The sequence below is a fragment of the Scyliorhinus torazame genome, chromosome 4, assembly GCF_047496885.1.
Source record: "Scyliorhinus torazame isolate Kashiwa2021f chromosome 4, sScyTor2.1, whole genome shotgun sequence".
In the NCBI taxonomy this organism is placed as follows: domain Eukaryota; kingdom Metazoa; phylum Chordata; class Chondrichthyes; order Carcharhiniformes; family Scyliorhinidae; genus Scyliorhinus; species Scyliorhinus torazame.
Genome location: NC_092710.1, coordinates 89,980,455 through 90,004,738, shown reverse-complemented (window position 1 = coordinate 90,004,738; position 24,284 = coordinate 89,980,455). Strand labels below are relative to the sequence as shown.

Below are 24,284 nucleotides of genomic sequence, written 5' to 3'. Positions count from 1 at the left end.
AGCAGTCAAGGGCATTCAGCCTCTGATCTCCGGGTAAGCGTTCTCCAAGGCGGCCTTCAGGACGCGCAACAACGCAGAATCGCCGAGCAGAAACTTATAGCCAAGTTCCGCACACATGACCGGGACCTGGGATTCATGTCACATTACATTCATCCCCCACCATCTAGCCTGCGAAATCCTACCAACTGTCCTGGCTTGATGTAATTCACACCTCTTCAACCTGGGGTTACCCCATCTCTGGATCTGTAAAGATTTAATCACCTGCTAATGGTCGCATTCCAAGCATTGTTTGGCATCTTTGAATTTGTCTATATATGTGTTTCTGGAACATACCTCTTCATTCACCTGAGGAAGGAGCTGCGCTCCGAAAGCTAGTGACATCGAAACAAACCTGTTGGACTTTAACCTGGTGTTGTAAGACTTCGTACTGTGCTCACCCCAGTCCAACGCCGGCATCTCCACATCAGTGTTAATGTAAGCCTACTTGTGACACTAATGAAGATTATTATTAATAACCCATCTCAACCAGCTGCTGTATAGTGTACAAATGTAAAATTCAGTAAAAAATATATATTTAAAATAAACCAGTTTGGTCTTTCACTCCGCACCTCCTGGAATTATTACACAGACCAATCCTGGAAGTTTGATAAACTCACTAAGTTTGTAGATTCTCGACTGGACTACACAATCTGGTTCTGAGGAGAGGTGCAAACTTCCAATGGTTAGACTGAAGTTGTTTCACATGAGAAGTCTGGCTTGAATGTTATTGTCCCTCCCCCGATGATGCTAAAACTGAAACCAGGACCAATTGGAATATTTGACTGCAGTGTGGCGAACGAAGCAGCAGATGCCGCCTGCCCCGTCGTCTCTGCCTCAGTCTCACTCCACCTGGTTACCCGGGGTCTAATCCGCAAGTACAATCCAGTCAATGGATAAAACGGGTTTGCGACATTGGAAATCCCGGGAGAAATGTCTCAGTATTGCGGTTCTCGCCGTGAACAGTCACCCTGCCCTGTTTAACATCGCTCACAGGCTGGGAGGACTCCTGGGAGGAGCAAGGAGATTGTGCTGACCAGCTGTGGGCTTGTGGGTTTTTTTTACAAAAAGAGAAGGTATTTATAAAAAATGGGGGAGGGGCGAGTGTGAGTCGCTGGATCAGTGCCGGCCCAGAGTGGATGGGTGCTTGTGTGTGTGGGGTGGGTTCTGGGCATTGTCCGCTTGTCAATGGGAAACTCGCAATTCTGGAGCGTCAAGGAGCCGGTCACGGTGGAGGAATGTGACTCGACCTGGCAAAGCGATTCAGAACCGGAGGAGGAAGAACAGGAACAGCAGCCCGAAGGGGGCCAGGAAACGACTGCTTCAGCCGGGGAAGGAAAAGCCAGCAGGAGTGCAGAGGAGGCTGGCGACAGTGAGGAGCAGGTACTGCAGTCCTCTGGGCTGAGAGACAGCCTGCCTGGGGAGGCGGGCACACCGGACAAGTGAGGGGGAGGAGGGGTACACTGCTACAAAGTGCAGGGGAAGTGGGGTGTTACACTCACCGGGGGGGGGGGGGTCGTTACACTCACCAAGTGCGGGGGGGGGGGGGGGGTCGTTACACTCACCAAGTGCGGGGGGGGGGGTCGTTACACTCACCAAGTACGGGGCGGGGGGGTTACACTCACCAAGTGCGGTGAGGGGGGGTACACTGTTACAAAGTGCAGGGGGGTACACAGTTACAAAGTGCAGGGGGGGCACACTTACACAAAGTGCAGGGGGGCACACTCTTACAAGGTGCAGGGGGGGCACACTTGCACCAAGTGCAGGGGGGGCACACTTGCACCAAGTGCAGGGGGGGCACACTTGCACCAAGTGCAGGGGGGGCACACTTGCACCAAGTGCAGGGGGGGCACACTTGCACCAAGTGCAGGGGGGGCACACTTGCACCAAGTGCAGGGGGGGCACGTGCAGGGGGGTACAGTTACAAAGTGCAGGGGGTACACTGTTACAAAGTGCAGGGAGGTATACTTACACAAAGTGCAGGGGGGGCACACTTACACAAAGTGCAGGGGGGGCACACTTACACAAAGTGCAGGGGGGGCACACTTACACAAAGTGCAGGGGGGGCACACTTACACAAAGTGCAGGGGGGTACACTGTTACAAAGTGCATGGGGGGTACACTGTTACAAAGTGCAGGGGGGTGCACTCACAAAGTGCAGGGGGGTGCACTCACAAAGTGCAGGGGGGGCTCACAAAGTGCAGGGGGGGCACACTTACACAAAGTGCAGGGGGGGCACACTTACACAAAGTGCAGGGGGGGCACACTTACACAGTGCAGGGGGGGCACACTTACACAAAGTGCAGGGGGGTCACACTTACACAAAGTGCAGGGGGGTCACACTTACACAAAGTGCAGGGGGGTCACACTTACACAAATTGCAGGGGGGCACACTTACACAAAGTGCAGGGGGGGCACACTTACACAAAGTGCAGGGGGGGCACACTTACACAAAGTGCAGGGGGGGCACACTTACACAAAGTGCAGGGGGGGCACACTTACACAAAGTGCAGGGGGGGCACACTTACACAAAGTGCAGGGGGGGCACACTTACACAAAGTGCAGGGGGGGCACACTTACACAAAGTGCAGGGGGGTCACACTTGCACAAAGTGCAGGGGGGTCACACTTGCACAAAGTGCAGGGGGGGCACACTTACACAAAGTGCAGGGGGGGCACACTTACACAAAGTGCAGGGGGGGCACACTTACACAAAGTGCAGGGGGGGCACACTTACACAAAGTGCAGGGGGGGCACACTTACACAAAGTGCAGGGGGGGCACACTTACACAAAGTGCAGGGGGGGCACACTTACACAAAGTGCAGGGGGGGCACACTTACACAAAGTGCAGGGGGGGCACACTTACACAAAGTGCAGGGGGGGCACACTTACACAAAGTGCAGGGGGGTAAGTGCAGGGGGGTACACTGTTACAAAGTGCAGGGAGGTACATTGTTACAAAGTGCAGGGGGGGCACTTACAAAGTGCAGGGGGGTACACTTACAAAGTGCAGGGGGGTGCACTTACAAAGTGCAGGGGGGTGCACTTACAAAGTGCAGGGGGGTGCACTTACAAAGTGCAGGGGGGTGCACTTACAAAGTGCAGGGGGGTGCACTTACAAAGTGCAGGGGGGTGCACTTACAAAGTGCAGGGGGGTGCACTTACAAAGTGCAGGGGGGTGCACTTACAAAGTGCAGGGGGGTGCACTTACAAAGTGCAGGGGGGTGCACTTACAAAGTGCAGGGGGGTGCACTTACAAAGTGCAGGGGGGTGCACTTACAAAGTGCAGGGGGGTGCACTGTTACAAAGTGCAGGGGGGTACACTGTTACAAAGTGCAGGGGGTACACTGTTACAAAGTGCAGGGGGGTACACTGTTACAAAGTGCAGGGAGGTACAGTTACAAAGTGCAGGGAGGTACAGTTACAAAGTGCAGGGGGGTAAGTGCAGGGGGTTACACTGTTACAAAGTGCAGGGGGTTACACTGTTACAAAGTGCAGGGGGGCACACTTCTACAAAGTGCAGGGGGGCACACTTCTACAAAGTGCAGGGGGGGCACACTTCTACAAAGTGCAGGGGGGGCACACTTCTACAAAGTGCAGGGGGGGCACACTTCCACAAAGTGCAGGGGGGTATACTGTTACAAAGTGCAGGGAGGTACACTGTTACAAAGTGCAGGGGGTACACTGTTACAAAGTGCAGGGGGGTACACTGTTACAAAGTGCAGGGAGGTACAGTTACAAAGTACAGGGAGGTACAGTTACTAAGTGCAGGGGGTTACACTGTTACAAAGTGCAGGGGGTTACACTGTTACAAAGTGCAGGGGGGCACACTTCTACAAAGTGCAGGGGGGGCACACTTCTACAAAGTGCAGGGGGGGCACACTTCTACAAAGTGCAGGGGGGGCACACTTCCACAAAGTGCAGGGGGGTATACTGTTACAAAGTGCAGGGCAGGGAGATACACTGTTACAAAGTGCAGGGAGGTACACTGTTACAAAGTGCAGGGAGGTACACTGTTACAAAATGCAGGGGGATGCACTGTTGCCAAGTGCAGAGGCTTACACTTATACAAAGTGCAGGGCAGGGGGGTACACTGTTACAAAGTGCAGGGGGTTACACTGTTACAAATGCAGGGGGGTACACTGTTACAAAGTGCAGAGGCTTACACTTACACAAAGTGCAGGACGGGGATACACTGTTACAAAGTGCAGGGGGGTTCACTGTTACAAAGTGCAGAGGGGTACACTGTTACAAAGTGCAGGGGGGTACACTGTTACAAAGTGCAGGGGGGTACACTGTTACAAAGTGCAGGTGGGTACACTGTTACAAAGTGCAGGTGGGTACACTGTTACAAAGTGCAGGGGGGTACACTGTTACAAAGTGCAGGGGGGTACACTGTTACAAAGTGCAGGGTGGTACACCGTTACAAATGCAGGGGGGTACACTGTTACAAAGTGCAGGGGGGTACACTGTTACCAAGTGCAGAGGCTTACACTTATACAAAGTGCAGGGCAGGGGGGTATACTGTTACAAAGTGCAGGGGGGTACACTGTTACAAAGTGCAGGGGGGCACACTTACGCAAAGTGCAGGGGGGTACGTGCAGGGGGGTACACTGTTACAAATGCAGGGGGTACACTGTTACAAAGTGCAGGGGGGCACACTTGCGCAAAGTGCAGGGGGGTACACTGTTACAAAGTGCAGGGGGGTACACTTACAAAGTGCAGGGAGGTAGACTGTTACAAAGTGCAGGGAGGTACACTTTCAAAGTGCAGGGGGGGTGCACTGTTACAAAGTGCAGGGGGATACACTGTTACAAAGTGCAGAGGCTTACACTTACACAAAGTGCAGGGCAGGGGGGTACACTGTTACAAAGTGCAGGGGGGTACACTGTTACAAAATGCAGGGGCGTACACTGTTACCAAGTGCAGGGGGTTACACTGTTACAAAGTGCAGGGGGGGGTACAATTACAAAGTGCAGGTGGGGGCACACTTGCACAAAGTGCAGGTGGGGGCACACTTGCACAAAGTGCAGGGGGGGCACACTTGCACAAAGTGCAGGGGGGGCACACTTGCACAAAGTGCAGGGGGGGCACACTTGCACAAAGTGCAGGGGGGGCACACTTGCACAAAGTGCAGGGGGGGCACACTTGCACAAAGTGCAGGGGGGGCACACTTGCACAAAGTGCAGGGGGGGCACACTTGCACAAAGTGCACGGGGGGCACACTTGCACAAAGTGCAGGGGGGGCACACTTGCACAAAGTGCAGGGGGGGCACACTTGCACAAAGTGCAGGGGGGGCACACTTGCACAAAGTGCAGGGGGGGCACACTTGCACAAAGTGCAGGGGGGGCACACTTGCACAAAGTGCAGGGGGGGCACACTTGCACAAAGTGCAGGGGGGGCACACTTGCACAAAGTGCAGGGGGGGCACACTTGCACAAAGTGCAGGGGGGGCACACTTGCACAAAGTGCAGGGGGGGCACACTTGCACAAAGTGCAGGGGGGGCACACTTGCACAAAGTGCAGGGGGGGCACACTTGCACAAAGTGCAGGGGGGGCACACTTGCACAAAGTGCAGGGGGGGCACACTTGCACAAAGTGCAGGGGGGGCACACTTGCACAAAGTGCAGGGGGGGCACACTTGCACAAAGTGCAGGGGGGGCACACTTGCACAAAGTGCAGGGGGGGCACACTTGCACAAAGTGCAGGGGGGGCACACTTGCACAAAGTGCAGGGGGGGCACACTTGCACAAAGTGCAGGGGGGGCACACTTGCACAAAGTGCAGGGGGGGCACACTTGCACAAAGTGCAGGGGGGGCACACTTGCACAAAGTGCAGGGGGGGCACACTTGCACAAAGTGCAGGGGGGGCACACTTGCACAAAGTGCAGGGGGGGCACACTTGCACAAAGTGCAGGGGGGGCACACTTGCACAAAGTGCAGGGGGGGCACACTTGCACAAAGTGCAGGGGGGGCACACTTGCACAAAGTGCAGGGGGGGCACACTTGCACAAAGTGCAGGGGGGGCACACTTGCACAAAGTGCAGGGGGGGCACACTTGCACAAAGTGCAGGGGGGGCACACTTGCACAAAGTGCAGGGGGGGCACACTTGCACAAAGTGCAGGGGGGGCACACTTGCACAAAGTGCAGGGGGGGCACACTTGCACAAAGTGCAGGGGGGGCACACTTGCACAAAGTGCAGGGGGGGCACACTTGCACAAAGTGCAGGGGGGGCACACTTGCACAAAGTGCAGGGGGGGCACACTTGCACAAAGTGCAGGGGGGGCACACTTGCACAAAGTGCAGGGGGGGCACACTTGCACAAAGTGCAGGGGGGGCACACTTGCACAAAGTGCAGGGGGGGCACACTTGCACAAAGTGCAGGGGGGGCACACTTGCACAAAGTGCAGGGGGGGCACACTTGCACAAAGTGCAGGGGGGGCACACTTGCACAAAGTGCAGGGGGGGCACACTTGCACAAAGTGCAGGGGGGGCACACTTGCACAAAGTGCAGGGGGGGCACACTTGCACAAAGTGCAGGGGGGGCACACTTGCACAAAGTGCAGGGGGGGCACACTTGCACAAAGTGCAGGGGGGGCACACTTGCACAAAGTGCAGGGGGGGCACACTTGCACAAAGTGCAGGGGGGGCACACTTGCACAAAGTGCAGGGGGGGCACACTTGCACAAAGTGCAGGGGGGGCACACTTGCACAAAGTGCAGGGGGGGCACACTTGCACAAAGTGCAGGGGGGGCACACTTGCACAAAGTGCAGGGGGGGCACACTTGCACAAAGTGCAGGGGGGCACACTTGCACAAAGTGCAGGGGGGGCACACTTGCACAAAGTGCAGGGGGGGCACACTTGCACAAAGTGCAGGGGGGGCACACTTGCACAAAGTGCAGGGGGGGCACACTTGCACAAAGTGCAGGGGGGGCACACTTGCACAAAGTGCAGGGGGGGCACACTTGCACAAAGTGCAGGGGGGGCACACTTGCACAAAGTGCAGGGGGGGCACACTGTTACAAAGTGCAGGGGGGGCACGCTTACACACAGTGCAGGGCAGGGGGGTACACTGTTACAAAGTGCAGGGGGGCACACTTACACAAGTGCAATGGGGGCACACTTACACAAGTGCAAAGGGGGCACACTTACGCAAGTGCAAGGGGGCACACTTACGCAAGTGCAAGGGGGGCACACTTACGCAAGTGCATGGGGGGGCACACTTACGCAAGTGCATGGGGGGGCACACTTACGCAAAGTGCATGGGGGGGGCACACTTACGCAAAGTGCAAGGGGGGGGCACACTTACGCAAAGTGCAGGGGGGGGCACACTTACGCAAAGTGCAAGGGGGGGCACTCTTGCACACGTGCAGGGGGGAACACTGTTGCACAAAGTGCAGGGGGGGGCACACTTATGAAGCTGCACTATCTGAAGTCGGGGCTTTGCATACGAGGAATATGGGTAGGCCATTCAGCCCTTCCAAGCCATAAATTCTTTGGCTTCATTATCTCTTAATGCATTTGCCTCACAAAAATCCTAACAATCTCAAATTTAACATTAACAGGGATGGGAAGTTGTGTGTGGAGTCTGAAGAGATAGGCGAGATACTAAATGAATATTTTTTGTCAGTATTCACTCAGGAAAAAGAGAATGTTGTGGAGGAGAATGCTGAGACCCAGGCGATTAGAATAGATGGCATTGAGGTACGTAGGGAAGAGGTGTTGGCAATTCTGGACAGGCTGAAAATAGATAAGTCCCTGGGGCCTGATGGGATTTATCCTAGGATTCTGTGGGAGGCCAGGGAAGAGATTGCTGGACCTTTGGCTTTGATTTTTATGTCATCATTGGCTACAGGAATAGTGCCAGAGGACTGGAGGATAGCAAATGTGGTCCCTTTGTTCAAAAAGGGGAGCAGAGACAACCCCGGCAACTATAGACCGGTGAGCCTCACGTCTGTAGTGGGTAAAGTCTTGGAGGGGATTATAAGAGACAAGATTTATAATCATCTAGATAGGAATAATATGATCAGGGATAGTCAGCATGGCTTTGTGAAGGGTAGGTCATGCCTCACAAACTTTATTGTGTTCTTTGAGAAGGTGACTGAACAGGTAGACGAGGGTAGAGCAGTTGATGTGGTGTATATGGATTTCAGTAAAGCGTTTGATAAGGTTCCCCACGGTAGGCTATTGCAGAAAATACGGAGGCTGGGGATTGAGGGTGATTTAGAAATGTGGATCAGAAATTGGCTAGCTGAAAGAAGACAGAGGGTGGTGGTTGATGGGAAATGTTCAGAATGGAGTTCAGTTACAAGTGGCGTACCACAAGGATCTGTTCTGGGGCCGTTGCTGTTTGTCATTTTTATCAGTGACCTAGAGGAAGGCGCAGAAGGGTGGGTGAGCAAATTTGCAGACGACACTAAAGTCGGTGGTGTTGTCGACAGTGCGGAAGGATGTTGCAGGCTACAGAGGGACATAGATAAGCTGCAGAGCTGGGCTGAGAGGTGGCAAATGGAGTTTAATGTAGAGAAGTGTGAGGTGATTCACTTTGGAAGGAATAACAGGAATGCGGAATATTTGGCTAATGGTAAAGTTCTTGGAAGTGTGGATGAGCAGAGGGATCTAGGTGTCCATGTACATAGATCCCTGAAAGTTGCTACCCAGGTTGATCGGGTTGTGAAGAAGGCATATGGAGTGTTGGCCTTTATTGGTAGAGGGATTGAGTTCCGGAGTCATGAGGACATGTTGCAGCTGTACAAAACTCTGGTACGGCCTCATTTGGAGTATTGCGTACAGTTCTGGTCACCTCATTATCGGAAGGACGTGGAGGCTTTGGAGAGGGTGCAGAGGAGATTTACCAGGATGTTGCCTGGTATGGAGGGAAAATCTTATGAGGAAAGGCTGATGGACTTGAGGTTGTTTTCGTTGGAGAGAAGAAGGTTAAGAGGAGACTTAATAGAGTCATACAAAATAATCAGGGGGTTAGATAGGGTGGACAGTGAGAGCCTTCTCCCGCGGATGGAAATGGCTGGCATGAGGGGACATAGCTTTAAACTGAGGGGTAATAGATGTAGGTCAGAGGTAGGTTCTTTACGCAAAGAGTGGTGAGGCCGTGGAATACCCTACCTGCAACAGTAGTGAACTCGCCAACATTGAGGGCATTTAAAAGTTTATTGGATAAGCATATGGATGATAATGGCTTAGTGTAGGTTAGATGGCTTTTGTTTTTTGACTTCCCATGTCGGTGTAACATCGTGGGCCGAAGGGCCTGTACTGCGCTGTATCGTTCTATGTTCTAAGATCCCCCCCCGCATCCTTCTAAACTCCAATGAGTACAGTCCCAGTCTACTCAACCTCTCGTCATAATCTAATCCCCTCAACTCTGGGATCAACCTAGTGAATCTCCTCTGCACTCCCTCCAGTGCCAATATGTCCTTTCTCAGGTAAGGAGACCAAAACTGAACACAATACTCCAGATGTGGCCTCACCAACACCCTATACAATTGCAGCATAACCTCCCTAGTCTTGAACTCCATCCCTCTAGCAATGAAAGACAAAACTCGATTAGCCTTCTGAATCACCTGTTGCACCTGCACACCAACTTTTTGCGACTCGTGCACCAGCACACCCAGGTCCCTCTGCACAGCAGCATGTTTTAACATCTTACCGTTTAAATAATAATCCATTCTGCTGTTATTCCTCCCAAAATGGATAGCCTCACACTTGGCAACATTGAATTCCATCTGCCAGACCCTAGCCCATTCACCTAACCTATCCAAATCCTTTTGCAGACTTCCGGTATCCTCTGCACTTTTTGCTTTACTACTCATCTTAGTGTCGTCTGCAAACTTTGACACATTGCACTTGGTCCCCAACTCCAAATCATCTATGTAAATTGTGAACAACTGCGGGCCCAACACTGATCCTTGAGGGACCCCACTAGTTACAGGTTGCCAACCAGAGAAACACCCATTTATCCCCACTCTCTGCTTTCTGTTAGTTAACCAATCCTCTACCCATGCTACCACTTTACCCTCAATGCCATGCATCTTTAGTTTATGCAGCAACCTTTTGTGTGGCACCTTGTCAAAAGCTTTCTGGAAATCCAGATATACCACATCCATTGGCTCCCCGTTATTTACTGCACTGGTAACGTCCTCAAAAAATTCTACTAAATTAGTCAGACACGACCTACCCTTTGTGAACCCATGCTGCGTCTGCCCAATGGGACAATTTCCCTCCAGGTGCCCTGTTATTTCCTCAATGATAGATTCCAGCATTTTCCCTACAACCGAAGTTAAGCTTACCGGCCTATCTGCCGACCGCTTTCTGCCGACCTCCTTTTTTAAACAGTGGTGTCACGTTGCTACTTTCCAATCCTCTGGGACCACCCCAGAGTCTAGTGAATTTTGATAAATTATCACTAGTGCGTTTACAATTTCCCTAGCCATCATTAACACTCTGGGATGCATCCCATCAGGGCCAGGAGACTTGTCTACCTTTAACCCCATTAGCTTGCCCAATACTGCCTCCTTAGTGATTACAATCATCTCAAGGTCCTCACCTATCATATCTTTATTTCCATCAGTCACTGGCATGTTATTTGTGTCCTCCACTGTGAAGACTGACCCAAAAAACCTGTTCAGCTCCTCAGCCATATCCCCGTCTCCTATTATTAAATCTCCCTTCTCATCTTCCAAAGGACCAATATTTACCTTAGCCACTCTTTTTTGTCTTATATATTTGTAGAAGCTTTTACTATCTGCTTTTATGTTCTGAGCCAGTTTACTTTACTCTTTATAGCTTTTTTAGTAGCTTTCTGTTGTCCCCGAAAGACTTCCCAGTCCTCTAGTCTCCCACTAATTTTTGCCACTTTGTATGTTTTTACCTTCAATTTGATACTCTCCCTCACCTCCTTAGATATCCACGGTCGATTTTTCCCCTTTCTACCGTCTTTCCTTTTTGTCGGTATGAACCTTTTCTGAACACTGAAAGATCGTTTGGAACGTTCTCCACTGTTCCTCAACTGCTTCACCATGAAGTCTTTGCTCCCAGTCTACCTTAGCTAGTTCTTCTCTCATCCCATTGTAATCGCCTTTGCTTAAGCACAAAACACTAGTGTTTGATTTTACCTTGTCATCCTCCAACTGTATTTTAAATTCCACCATATTGTGGTCGCTCCTTCCAAGAGGATCCCGAACTATGAGATCATTAATCAATCCTGCCCCATTACACAGGACCAGATCTAGGACCGCTTGTTCCCTTGTAGGTTCCATTACATACTGTTCCAGGAAATTATCCCGGACACATTCTATAAACTCCTCCTCAAGGCTGCCTTTACCAACCAGGTTAAACCAATCGACATGCAGATTAAAATCCCCCATGATAACTGCTGTACCATTTCTACATGCATCTGTTATTTCTTTGCTTATTGCCTGCTCTACCATCCTGTTACTACTCCTTTCAGTGACCTTTTCGCCTTACTATTCCTGATTTCCACCCAAATGGATTCAACCTTGTCTTCCATAGCACCAATATCATCCCTTACTGTTGCCCGGATGCCATCCTTAAACAACAAAGCTACACCACCGCCCTTACCGTCCATTCTATCCTTTCGTATAGTCTGATACCCTTGGATATTTAACTCCCAGTCGTGACCATCCTTTAACCATGTTTCAGTAATGGCCACTAAATCATAGTCATTCACGATGATATGCGCCATCGACTCATTCACCTTATTCCGTATACTACGAGCATTCAGGTAAAGTACACTTATGCTGTTTTTTATGTCATTGTTATGAATCCTAACACCTTGATCAGTAACTTTTCGCAAATTATTTTTCCTCTTACCCTTTCTCCTAATTTTCCTTGTCTTTGAACCCATATCTCTACGTAACCTGCTGCCTTGCTCTCCATTAACCATTATACTGTCCATAGCTTTACCCTCCCCCCCCCCCCCCCCCCCCCCAAAAAAATATCTACCTTAATATTTTTCAAGACGCCCAACACCTCGTCTTTTTGGATCTCAATGTGACCCAGGCTATCTACACACCCTTCTCCAGACTCAACATCTACCAATTCCTTCTCTTTGGTGAATACTGATGCAAAGTATTCATTTAGTACCTCGCCCATTTCTCTGGCTCCACACATAGATTCCCTTGCCTATCCTTCAGTGGGCCAACCCTTTCCCTGGCTACCCTCTTGCTTTTTATGTACGTGTAAAAAGCCTTGGGATTTTCCTTAACCCTATTTGCCAATGACTTTTCGTGACCCCTTCTAGCCCTCCTGACTCCTTGCTTAAGTTCTTTCCTACTTTCCTTGTATTCCACACAGGCTTCGTCTGTTCCCAGCCTTTTAGCCCTGACAAATGCCTCCTTTTTCTTTTTGACGAGGCCTACAATATCTCTCGTTATCCAAGGTTCCCGAAAATTGCCGTATTTATCCTTCTTCCTCACAGGAACATGCCGTTCCTGAATTCCCCTTAGGCTATCCCCCCCGACAGTATCCAACCAGGGGAAAACAGCAGCAGCCAGAGCAGTGGCACCACGGCTGGCTCTGATGTTCAGAAGGGAGGGTCAAAGCGCAGAAGAGTAATAGTAATAGGGGACTCTATAGTCAGGGGCACAGATAGGCGCTTCTGTGGACGTGAAAGAGACTCCAGGATGGTATGTTGCCTCCCTGGTGCCAGGGTCCAGGATGTCTCCGAACGGGTAGAGGGAATCCTGAAGGGGGAGGGCAAACAGGCAGAGGTTGTTGTACATATTGGTACTAACGACATAGGCAGGAAGGGGCATGAGGTCCTGCAGCAGGAGTTCAGGGAGCGAGGCAGAAAGTTAAAAGACAGGACCTCGAGGGTTGTAATCTCGGGATTACTCCCTGTGCCACGTGCCAGTGAGGCTAGAAATAGGAAGATAGAGCAGATAAAAACGTGGCTAAACAGCTGGTGTAGGAGGGAGGGTTTCCATTATCTGGACCACTGGGAGCTCTTCCGGAGCAGGTGTGACCTGTATAAGAAGGACAGGTTGCATCTAAACCGGAGAGGCATAAATATCCTGGCCGCGAGGTTTGCTAGTGTCACACGGGAGGGTTTAAACTAGTATGGCAGGAGGGTGGGCACGGGAGCAATAGGTCAGAAGGTGAGAGCATTGAGGGAGAACTAGGGAATAGGGACAGTGTGGCTCTGAGGCAGAGCAGACGGGGAGAAGTTGCTGAACACAGCGGGTCTGGTGGCCTGAAGTGCATATGTTTTAATGCAAGGAGCATTACGGGTAAGGCAGATGAACTCAGAGCTTGGATTAGTACTTGGAACTATGATGTTGTTGCCATTACAGAGACCTGGTTGAGGGAAGGGCAGGATTGGCAGCTAAACGTTCCAGGATTTAGATGTTTCAGGCGGGATAGAGGGGGATGTAAAAGGGGAGGCGGAGTTGCGCTACTTGTTCGGGAGAATATCACAGCTGTACTGCGAGAGGACACCTCAGAGGGCAGTGAGGCTATATGGGTAGAGATCAGGAATAAGAAGGGTGCAGTCACAATGTTGGGGGTATACTACAGGCCTCCCAACAGCCAGCGGGAGATAGAGGAGCAGATAGGTAGACAGATTTTGGAAAAGAGTAAAAACAACAGGGTTGTGGTGATGGGAGACTTCAACTTCCCCAATATTGACTGGGACTCACTTAGTGCCAGGGGCTTAGACGGGGCGGAGTTTGTAAGGAGCATCCAGGAGGGCTTCTTAAAACAATATGTAGACAGTCCAACTAGGGAAGGGGCGGTACTGGACCTGGTATTGGGGAATGAGCCCGGCCAGGTGTAGATGTTTCAGTAGGGGAGCATTTCGGTAACAGTGACCACAATTCAGTAAGTTTTAAAGTACTGGTGGACAAGGATAAGAGTGGTCCGAGGATGAATGTGCTAAATTGGGGGAAGGCTTATTATAACAATATTAGGCGGGAACTGAAGAACCTAGATGGGGGGTGGATGTTTGAGGGCAAATCAACATCTGACATGTGGGAGGCTTTCAAGTGGCAGTTGAAAGGAATACAGGACCGGCATGTTCCTGTGAGTAAGAAAGATAAATACAGCAATTTTCGGGAACCTTGGATGACGAGTGATATTGTCGGCCTCGTCAAAAAGAAAAAGGAGGCATTTGTCAGGGCTAAAAGGCTGGGAACAGACGAAGCCTGCGTGGAATATAAGGAAAGTAGGAAGGAACTTAAGCAAGGAGTCAGGAGGGCTAGAAGGGGTCACGAAAAGTCATTGGCAAATAGGGTTAAGGAAAATCCCAAGGCTTTTTACACGTACATAAAAAGCAAGAGGGTAGCCAGGGAAAGGGTTGGCCCACTGAAGGATAGGCAAGGGAATCTATGTGTGGAGCCAGAGGAAATGGGCGAGATACTAAATGAATACTTTGCATCAGTATTCACCAAAGAGAAGGAATTGGTAGATGTTGAGTCTGGAGAAGGGGGTGTAGATAGCCTGGGTCACATTGTGATCCAAAAAGACGAGGTGTTGGGTGTCTTAAAAAATATTAAGGTAGATAAGTCCCCAGGGCCTGATGGGATCTACCCCAGAATACTGAAGGACGCTGGAGAGGAAATTGCTGAGGCCTTGACAGAAATCTTTGGATCCTCGCTGTCTTCAGGGGATGTCCCGGAGGACTGGAGAATAGCCAATGTTGTTCCTCTGTTTAAGAAGGGTAGCAAGGATAATCCCGGGAACTACAGGCCGGTGAGCCTTACTTCAGTGGTAGGGAAATTACTGGAGAGAATTCTTCGAGACAGGATCTACTCCCATTTGGAAGCAAATGGACGTATTAGTGAGAGGCAGCACGGTTTTGTGAAGGGGAGGTCGTGTCTCACTAACTTGATAGAGTTTTTCGAGGAGGTCACTAAGATGATTGATGCAGGTAGGGCAGTAGATGTTGTCTATATGGACTTCAGTAAGGCCTTTGACAAGGTCCCTCATGGTAGACTAGTACAAAAGGTGAAGTCACACGGGATCAGGGGTGAGCTGGCAAGGTGGATACAGAACTGGCTAGGCCATAGAAGGCAGAGAGTAGCAATGGAGGGATACTTTTCTAATTGGAGGGCTGTGACCAGTGGTGTTCCACAGGGATCAGTGCTGGGACCTTTGCTCTTTGTAGTATATATAAATGATTTGGAGGAAAATGTAACTGGTCTAGACGACACAAAGGTTGGTGGAATTGCGGATAGCGATGAGGACTGTCGGAGGATACAGCAGGATTTATATTGTCTGGAGACTTGGGCGGAGAGATGGCAGATGGAGTTTAATCCGGACAAATGTGAGGTAATGCATTTTGGAAGGTCTAATGCAGGTAGGGAATATCCAGTGAATGGTAGAACCCTCAAGAGTATTGAAAGTCAAAGAGATCTAGGAGTACAGGTCCACAGGTCATTGAAAGGGGCAACACAGGTGGAGAAGGTAGTCAAGAAGGCATACGGCATGCTTGCCTTCATTGGCCGGGGCATTGAGTATAAGAATTGGCAAGTCATGTTGCAGCTGTATAGAACCTTAGTTAGGCCACACTTGGAGTATAGTGTTCAATTCTGGTCACCACACTACCAGAAGGATGTGGAGGCTTTAGAGAGGGTGCAGAAGAGATTTACCAGAATGTTGCCTGGTATGGAGGGCATTAGCTATGAGGAGCGATTGAATAAACTCGGTTTGTTTTCACTGGAACGAAGGAGGTTGAGGGGAGACCTGATAGAGGTATACAAAATTATGAGGGGCATAGACAGAGTGGATAGTCAGAGGCTTTTCCCCAGGGTAGAGGGGTCAATTACTAGGGGGCATAGGTTTAAGGTGAGAGGGGCAAGGTTTAGAGTAGATGTACGAGGCAAGTTTTTTTACGCAGAGGGTAGTGGGTGCCTGGAACTCGCTACCGGAGGAGGTAGTGGAAGCAGGGACGATAGGGACATTTAAGGGGCATCTTGACAAATATATGACTAGGATGGGAATAGAAGGATACGGACCCAGGAAGTGTAGAAGATTGTAGTTTAGTCGGGCAGCATGGTCGGCACGGGCTTGGAGGGCCGAAGGGCCTGTTCCTGTGCTGTACATTTCTTTGTTCTTTGTTGTCCTTTCAACTGACACTTGAAAGCCTCCCACATGTCAGATGTTGATTTGCCCTCAAACATCCGCCCCCAATCTAGGTTCTTCAGTTCCTGCCTAATGTTATAATGAGCCTTCCCCCAATTTAGCACATTCACCCTAGGACCACTCTTATCCTTGTCCACTAGCACTTTAAAACTTACTGAATTGTGGTCACTGTTCCCAAAATGCTCCCCTACTGAAACTTCTACCACCTGGCCGGGCTCATTCCCCAATACCAGGTCCAGTACCGCCCCTTCCCTAGTTGGACTGTCTACATATTGTTTTAAGAAGCCCTCCTGGATGCTCCTTACAAACTCTGCCCCATCTAAGCCCCTGGCACTAAGTGAGTCCCAGTCAATATTGGGGAAGTTGAAGTCTCCCATCACCACAACCCTGTTGTTTTTACTCTTTTCCAAACTCTGTCCACCTATCTGCTCTTCTACCTCCCGCTGGCTGTTGGGAGGCCTGTAGTAAACCCCCAACATTGTGACTGCACCCTTCTTATTCCTGATCTCTACCCATATAGCCTCGCTGCCCTCTGAGGTGTCCTCCCGTAGTACAGCTGTGATATCTTCCCTAACCAGTAGCGCAACTCCGCCACCCCTTTTGCATCCCCCTCTATCCCGCCTGAAACATCTAAATCCTGGAACGTTTAGCTGCCAATCCTGCCCTCCCCTCAACCAGGTCTCTGTAATGGCAACAACATCATAGTTCCAAGTACTAATCCAAGCTCTAAGTTCATCTGCCTTACCCGTAATACTTCTTGCATTAAAACATATGCACTTCAGGCCACCACACCCGCTGTGTTCAGCAACTTCTCCCTGTCTGCTCTGCCTCAGAGCCACACTGTCCCTATTCCCTAGTTCTCCCTCAATGCTCTCACCTTCTGACCTATTGCTTCCGTGCCCACCCCCCTGCCATACTAGTTTAAACCCTCCCGTGTGACACTACCAAACCTCGCAGCCAGGATATTTATGCCACTCCAGTTTAGATGCAACCCGTCCTGCTTATAAAGGTCACACCTGCCCCGGAAGAGCTCCCAGTGGTCCAGATAACGGAAACCCCTGGAGGTCCTGTCTTTTAACTTTCTGCCTAGCTCCCTGAACTCCTGCTGCAGGACCTCATGCCCCTTCCTGCCTACGTCGTTAGTACCAATATGTACAACAACCTCTGCCTGTTTGCCCTCCCCCTTCAGGATGCCGTCTACCCGTTTGGAGACATCCTGGACCCTGGCACCAGGGAGGCAACATACCATCCTGGAGTCTCTTTCACATCCACAGAAACGCCTTTCTGTGCCCCTGACTATAGAGTCCCCTATTACTATTGCTCTTCTGCGCTTTGACCCTCCCTTCTGAACATCAGAGCCAGCCGTGGTGCCACTGCTCTGGCTGCTGCTTTTTTTCCCCTGATAGGCTATCCCCCCCTACAGTATCCAAAGAGGTATACCTGTTCGAGAGGGGGACAACCACAGGGGATTCCTGCACTGACTGCCTGCCCTTTCTGGTGGTCACCCATTTCTCTACCTGCACCTTGGGTGTGACCACATTTATATAACTGCGATCTTTACGCCACCTGCATGCTCCTAAGTGCATCCAATTGCTGCTCATCCAATTGCTGCTCCAACCGAACCATGCGATCTGTGAGGAGCTCCAGTTGGGTGCACTTTCTGCAGATGAAGCCATCTGAGACGCTGGAAGCCTCCCGGAGCTGCCACATCTCACAGTCAGAGCACTGCACCCCTCTAACTGACATTGCGTCAATTAATTCGTAAATTAAAGTTAAAAGTTAAACATTTTTTTAAAAAGTTACTGTTAACTATCTGTTTCCTAGCACTAGATATCTACTATAAATGTGAAAGCTAAATATAGTACTCTCCGATCTCTGGCTTAGATACCCCTCTAAATTATAATTAAGTAATTATGTTTAATTAGTTCCCAATGCTTAATTTTTTTAATTTAGTGTAGATTGTCAACCAGCCACTCCGGTCACAGCTTTTCTGTGATGTCACTTCAGTTTCTCCCCCCCCCCCCCCCACACACACACACACACACACACACACACACACAATTTGAAAAGGTAATAAAAGTAAAAATGAGTAAAAATCACTTGCTTACCTTCTGAGGGTCTCAGATGTTCTCAGGTTCTCTCCCTGCTGATTAAAAGTTACAGGCCAGAAGAAAGAGAGAACAAAACAGTCGGGAAAAGCACCTTCTCCCACTCTGCACCGAATTACCTCACTGCACCAAATTACCAAATTCTCACTCTGTCTGTGTCTCACTCACTCAGGCTGTGTCTCCTTGACCATCGGAACGCATGGGCAGAAAGACAAAGGGAATGTAAATAGTGGAGATAATGACTAAGAATGGTGCTGATAGTGGCACATTAACAGATCAGAATATGTTAATGGGAGAACAGAGGTAAGCAGTGATTCAAAGAACAATTTGTATAAGGGGCCAGAAGATCCAAGTGGGGTGAAGTGGGGGATGGGAGACAATGGTGAGGAATAAACAGATCGATGGAAGAAATGGAAATACAAATGGGATGAAGGTGGAGGAGAGAGTTCACAGTCTGAAATTGTTGAACTCAATGTTAAGTCTGGAAGGCTGTAATGTGCCTAATCGGAAGATGAGATGTTGTTCCTCCAGTTTGCGCTGAGCTTCACTGGAACGTTGCAGCAGGCCAGGGACAGACATGTAGATGAGAGCAGGATGGTGAGTTGAAGCCTGTCCGAATACCTCCTTATGTGCCTCAGTGTCAGACTCGATTTGATAATCACTCCTGTGGGGCACCTAGAAATATTTGACTACGTTAAAGTCATTTTATAAATATGATGTGGAGATGTCGGTGTTGGACTGGGGTGGGCACACATGATGAAGGAGCTGCGCTCCGAAAGCTAGTGATTCGAAAACAAACCTGTTGGACTTTAATCTGGTGTTGTAAGACTTCTTGCTTTATAAATACAAATTGTTTTTTCCTACCTCATCACATCCCTTTCAATATTATGAGCCTTGTTTTATGGCCATGCCTCCTAACACTAATATACACAAGGTTACCTTCCCCACTGTTCTAAGTGAGTTTTTACTGGATTTGCCAGTCTTTTATAAATTCAGCAACGGCAGTAATTTGCTTTTATCTTGGTGTTTAATTCACAGCCAGGAATGCCTACCCTGAAGTACTTCTCTTCTCTCCGACTGGATGTCTGTTTGTCTGTTTTCCCCTGTCCACCTTCATTGGCTTCCATCTCCCCTTTCAGAACCATATTTCCTTCCTCAGCGATTGTCTCCATGTCTGATTTATCCCACTTGGATTCCAACTCAAGTTCCACCCCATATGTTTTGAATCCATTCTGGTTTTCCCTCATCCCACTTGAGCCATCTGTGCCATGTTCCCTCTTCCAAGTTGTCTTTTGACACACTGTTTACCTCTGTTCTGCCATTAAAACCTTCTGATCTCTTAATGTGTCACTTTCTTGGCCTTGATCACCACCATTTACATTCCCTTTGTCTTTCTGTCCACGACGTGGAGATGCCGGCGTTGGACGGGGGGGTGGGGGGCACAGTAAGAAATCTTAAAACACCAGGTTAAAGTCCAACAGGTTTATTTCGAATCACTAGCTTTCGGAGAGCAGCTCTTTCACCTGATGAAGGTGCTATATAAATTTGAAGGACTTTCCCTAAAGTGGGCAATCTACGTTTCTCATTGGCTCTCCAGCCAGCAGCCAGGAACCCCTGTCATTCCATAAAACTCCCCCCATATTTACAGTTTCAGACAGGCAAGGATCTTCATTTGATCTAGCCCACTTCTTCATTGGTGACTTTTTAATAACTCTGGCTGTCATTTGTTGAAAAAATCTGAAGTAGATGTTTGCCACTGGTGTCGATAATGTGCTGCACTTTGCCAGTCAGTGAGATAGAGATGATGGGACTTATGACAGACCGACAGCAGATGATGGGCGTGATCCACCGGCCGAGTTGCTGTCACTTGAGCACGGTGCGGCCGGTGAATGCCAGGAGAGCCCTCTCACGGGCTTCCCGACTGTCCTCACGCCTTGCTAGATTCACCCAAGTCCCGTGAGGCATCCGAGTCCGAATATGCGGGACTAAATGGTGTTACTTATCCGGCATCCACCAGCCTCCCTCGATTCTCTGTCCTTCCTAGTGAGGCTGCACTGGGCACTGTTCAGCACTGGTCCACACAAATGTGGACGCAGGGGGGGGTCTCCTGGGCCATAAGGACCTCTGGGTGGTCAGTGTGGGGTGGCCCCCTGACCCTCCACTGGGATGCGGGGCACCTTGGCACTGCCAAGCTACAGGAGCACTGCCTGGGTGACATGGTGGCAATGCAAGGGTTCCCAAGTGCCAGGGTGGGTGGGTTTGAAGGGTGGGGACACGCAAGGCAGATCAGTAGGAGCCTCCATGAGGTTGGGGGGGGGGTTAAAGGTGAGTGTCCTGGAAGGGAGGGGATGCTGTAGGGGGGGGGGTCTGAAGAGGGCTGTCCTCACTTGGGGTGTGTGGGGTAGTGCCCATGGATGGGGGGGACCCACAAGCTCACTTAGAGATCAGAGCACCCTTTCAAAATGGCTGCCCAATCTCTTGAGTTCAGCTCCCCAGTGCTAAAAGTGTGGAGTAAACCGCATTGAATAGCGGTGGGGAACTCGTCGGAGAGCCGGATGGAAACTCCCTGAAAAATGCGCCACAACTGAACGAAGTCATTTTTCCGGAGAATTGCGCCGATCTGTCTTTTCCAGCCAAAACATTCTATTTATTGAGCAAGCAGCGTCATTTTAAAGAGTCGCTGTGAACTGCAGCAAACAGAACATGGTTGAAACGACAACAAAGTCTATTGATAAAAGCAGATTAAATTCTACTGCTATGTGCAATGAGTGGATAGTTTCAATCAGATTGTTTGTGAATTCAATCTCTGTCATTTCAACAGTGCAGTCTCCAGGTGTGATGGCAAGGGGAATTATCCATTCACCTCAATTCTCACCAGGACATAATGCTGTCATGAAATGCAGCCAAAAGTATCCGTCTAATTCCTTCATGAAGACCATTTAAATGTTCTTGTTCCACCACTCAGGCCAGTGATCTGTGCCATATGGGATGTGGTCATCGGTGCCTCGGCCAGCATTTACTGTCCTCGAAAAGGTGGTGGTGAACCCTCTTCCTGAAGCGAAGGTGGAGGGACATCAGGGCCAGGAAGGGAAATCACAGGCCCCAGTGCTTCTCCTGTTTCCAGGAATACCAGAGGCGGGATTCTCCGAGCCTGCACCGGTCCAGAGAATCGGTGTTCACGACGGAAAGTCGTGCAACGCCAGTCCGACGGCGTTTTACTATTCTCCGAACAAGCGAAGAGCGATTCTCCAGGCTCCCGGCGATACTGTGGCCCGGTTCTAATGTGGTTATAAAAATCGTCGGCCAGGCGTGCTGGCTGACGATGCGGCAGCAGGAGGAAGGGGTCGGCGTGGTGGGGGGACGGGACCTAGGGCTGGCTGACGGATACAGCCGTGGCTGGAGGGAGAGGGGGGGAGGCCCTCTAGATTTGGGTGTGGGGAGGACAGCCCTGGCGGCCGGGAGCGGCCCGCAGTGGCAGGGCAGTGCCAAAGCCACGGACCCCATTATGGCGGCCAGGCTGATGGGCACCGACCCCGGGCGCAGGCCTCCCGGTCGTATGGATGGGTGCCGGACCCTCCATGGGGCGGCCCTCCCAGCCAGCAGCACCCACTGGCGGGTACCCACGGCAGCCCCGGTGAGGGCCGTGCCATTCACCGGTGGTGCTGGCAGGATGGACGGGCAACAGGAGTCGGGACACCGAAGTGGTGGGCGGGGGTGGAGGGCAAGCTGCCAATCAGGGCGGCCATGTAACCTATGGCACCTGGTTGTGGAGTGGGTCATGCGCAATGGTTAAACTTGTTGTCTACCCCCCCGCCCCTTGCAGACCATAATGTTTGGGCAACAGCCAGCGATGTTGGTCGCCGTGGCGGGGGTCGCTGCCCTGCAGGCAGCCCTTGTGGCAGCGTCAGTGCAGGCGGCTCAGTGGCAGCGGAGGCTGCAGCAGAGGGACGGGCTGCAAAGGGGCAGGTAGCAGCTGCTCAGGCTGGAGGGCCGCGTGCCCGACAGGCGCAGGAGGAGGAAGAAGAGGACCACGATGAGGGCGAGACACAGGATGAGGATACCGATGAGGAGAGGGGGAGGAGGAGGTGGTGCCACAGCGACGGAGGCGCCCGATGTACCGGCACCCATAAGTCCTTCAATAACCTCCCGGACAGGGCATGTAGGAGGAGACTCCGGGTGAGCTGGGAAACCATCGCCCATATCTGCCACCTAATGGCACACCTGGCACCGCATGGGACTGGGGGAGGACACCCTCTCTCTGTGGCCATGAAGGTGACGGTCGCCCTGAACTTCTACGTGACGGGGTCGTTCAGTCGCCGAGTGGGGATCTGTCCGGCATCTGTGCACAGGTGCATCCGTGCAGTGACGACGCCCTGTACGACATCGCGGAGCGCTACATTCAGTTCCTCTGTGGACCGCGTCCACCAGGATGCCCGGGCAGCGGGCTTCGCTGCCGTGGCCAGGATACCTATGGGCTGGGGTGAGTGGGGGGGGGGGGCTGGGGTGAGTGGGGGGGGGGGGCTGGGGTGAGTGGGGGGGGGGGGCTGGGGTGAGTGGGGGGGGGGGGGCTGGGGTGAGTGGGGGGGGGGCTGGGCTGAGTGGGGGGGGGGGCTGGGGTGAGTGGGGGGGGGGCTGGGCTGAGTGGGGGGGGGCTGGGCTGAGTGTGGGGGGGGCTGGGCTGAGTGAGGGGGGGGCTGGGCTGAGTGAGGGGGGGGCTGGGCTGAGTGAGGGGGGGGCTGGGGTGAGTGAGGGGGGGGCTGGGGTGAGTGAGGGGGGGGGCTGGGGTGAGTGAGGGGGGGGGCTGGGGTGAGTGGGGGGGGGCTGGGCTGAGTGTGGGGGGGGGGCTGGGGTGAGTGGGGGGGGGGCTGGGGTGAGTGGGGGGGGGGCTGGGCTGAGTGGGGGGGGGGCTGGGCTGAGTGTGGGGGGGGGGCTGGGCTGAGTGTGGGGGGGGCTGGGCTGAGTGTGGGGGGGGCTGGGCTGAGTGAGGGGGGGGCTGGGCTGAGTGAGGGGGGGCTGGGCTGAGTGAGGGGGGGGCTGGGGTGAGTGAGGGGGGGGGCTGGGGTGAGTGAGGGGGGGGGCTGGGGTGAGTGAGGGGGGGGGCTGGGGTGAGTGAGGGGTGGGGGGCTGGGGTGAGTGGGGGGGGGGGCTGGGCTGAGTGAGGGGGGTGGCTGGGCTGAGTGAGGGGGGTGGCTGGGCTGAGTGAGGGGGGGGGGCTGGGGTGAGTGAGGGGGGGGGGCTGGGGTGAGTGAGGGGGGGGCTGGGGTGAGTGAGGGGTGGGGGGCTGGGGTGAGTGAGGGGTGGGGGGCTGGGGTGAGTGGGGGGGGGGCTGGGGTGAGTGGGGGGGGGGCTGGGGTGAGTGGGGGGGGGCTGGGGTGAGGGGGGGGGGGCTGGGGTGAGTGGGGGGGGGCTGGGGTGAGTGGGGGGGGGCTGGGGTGAGTGGGGGGGGGCTGGGGTGAGTGGGGGGGGGCTGGGGTGAGTGGGGGGGGGCTGGGGTGAGTGGGGGGGGGCTGGGGTGAGTGGGGGGGGCTGGGGTGGGGTGGGGGGTGCGAGGGGGTGGAGTGGGGGGGGCGAGGGGGTGGGGTGGGGGGAGGGGTGGGGGGTGGAGTGGGGTGGGGGGTGGAGTGGGGTGGGGGGGTGGGGTGGGGGGGCTGGGGTGAGGAGGTGGAGCGGCGTGTGGAGGCTGGGGTGAGGGGGTGGCTAGGGTGGGGCGGAGTGGGGGGGCTGGGGTGAGGGGGTGGGGTGGATTGGGGGGGCTGGGGTGAGGGGGTGGGGTGGAGTGGGGGGGGCTGGGGTGAGGGGGTGGGGTGGAGGGGGTGGAGTGGGGTGGGGGTGGTGGAGTGGGGGGGTGAGGAGGTGGAGCGGGGTGGGTGAGGCGGGGGGTGAAGGGTTGGGGCGGAGTGGGGCGGAGTGGGGCGGAGGGGGCGGAGTGGGGCGAGGGGGCGGAGTGGGGTGAGGGAGCGGGGTGAGGGGGTGGAGTGGGGTGAGGTGAGGGGGGGATGGAGTGGAGTGAGGTGGTGGAGTGG

General features: G+C 52.7%; 1 protein-coding gene across 2 annotated transcripts in view; it reads left to right on the top strand.

Annotated features, from left to right (window-relative positions):
• Positions 1 to 838: 838 nt before the first annotated feature.
• Positions 839 to 24,284, top strand: part of LOC140410344 (opioid growth factor receptor-like protein 1) — an 88,133-nt gene continuing 64,687 nt past the window's right edge. For both annotated transcript variants that reach the window (XM_072498352.1, XM_072498351.1), the window contains exon 1: positions 839 to 1,419. In XM_072498352.1, the coding sequence (XP_072354453.1) occupies positions 1,225 to 1,419 (195 nt within the window). In that variant the 5' untranslated portion in view covers positions 839 to 1,224. The remainder of the gene's footprint in view (positions 1,420 to 24,284) is intronic.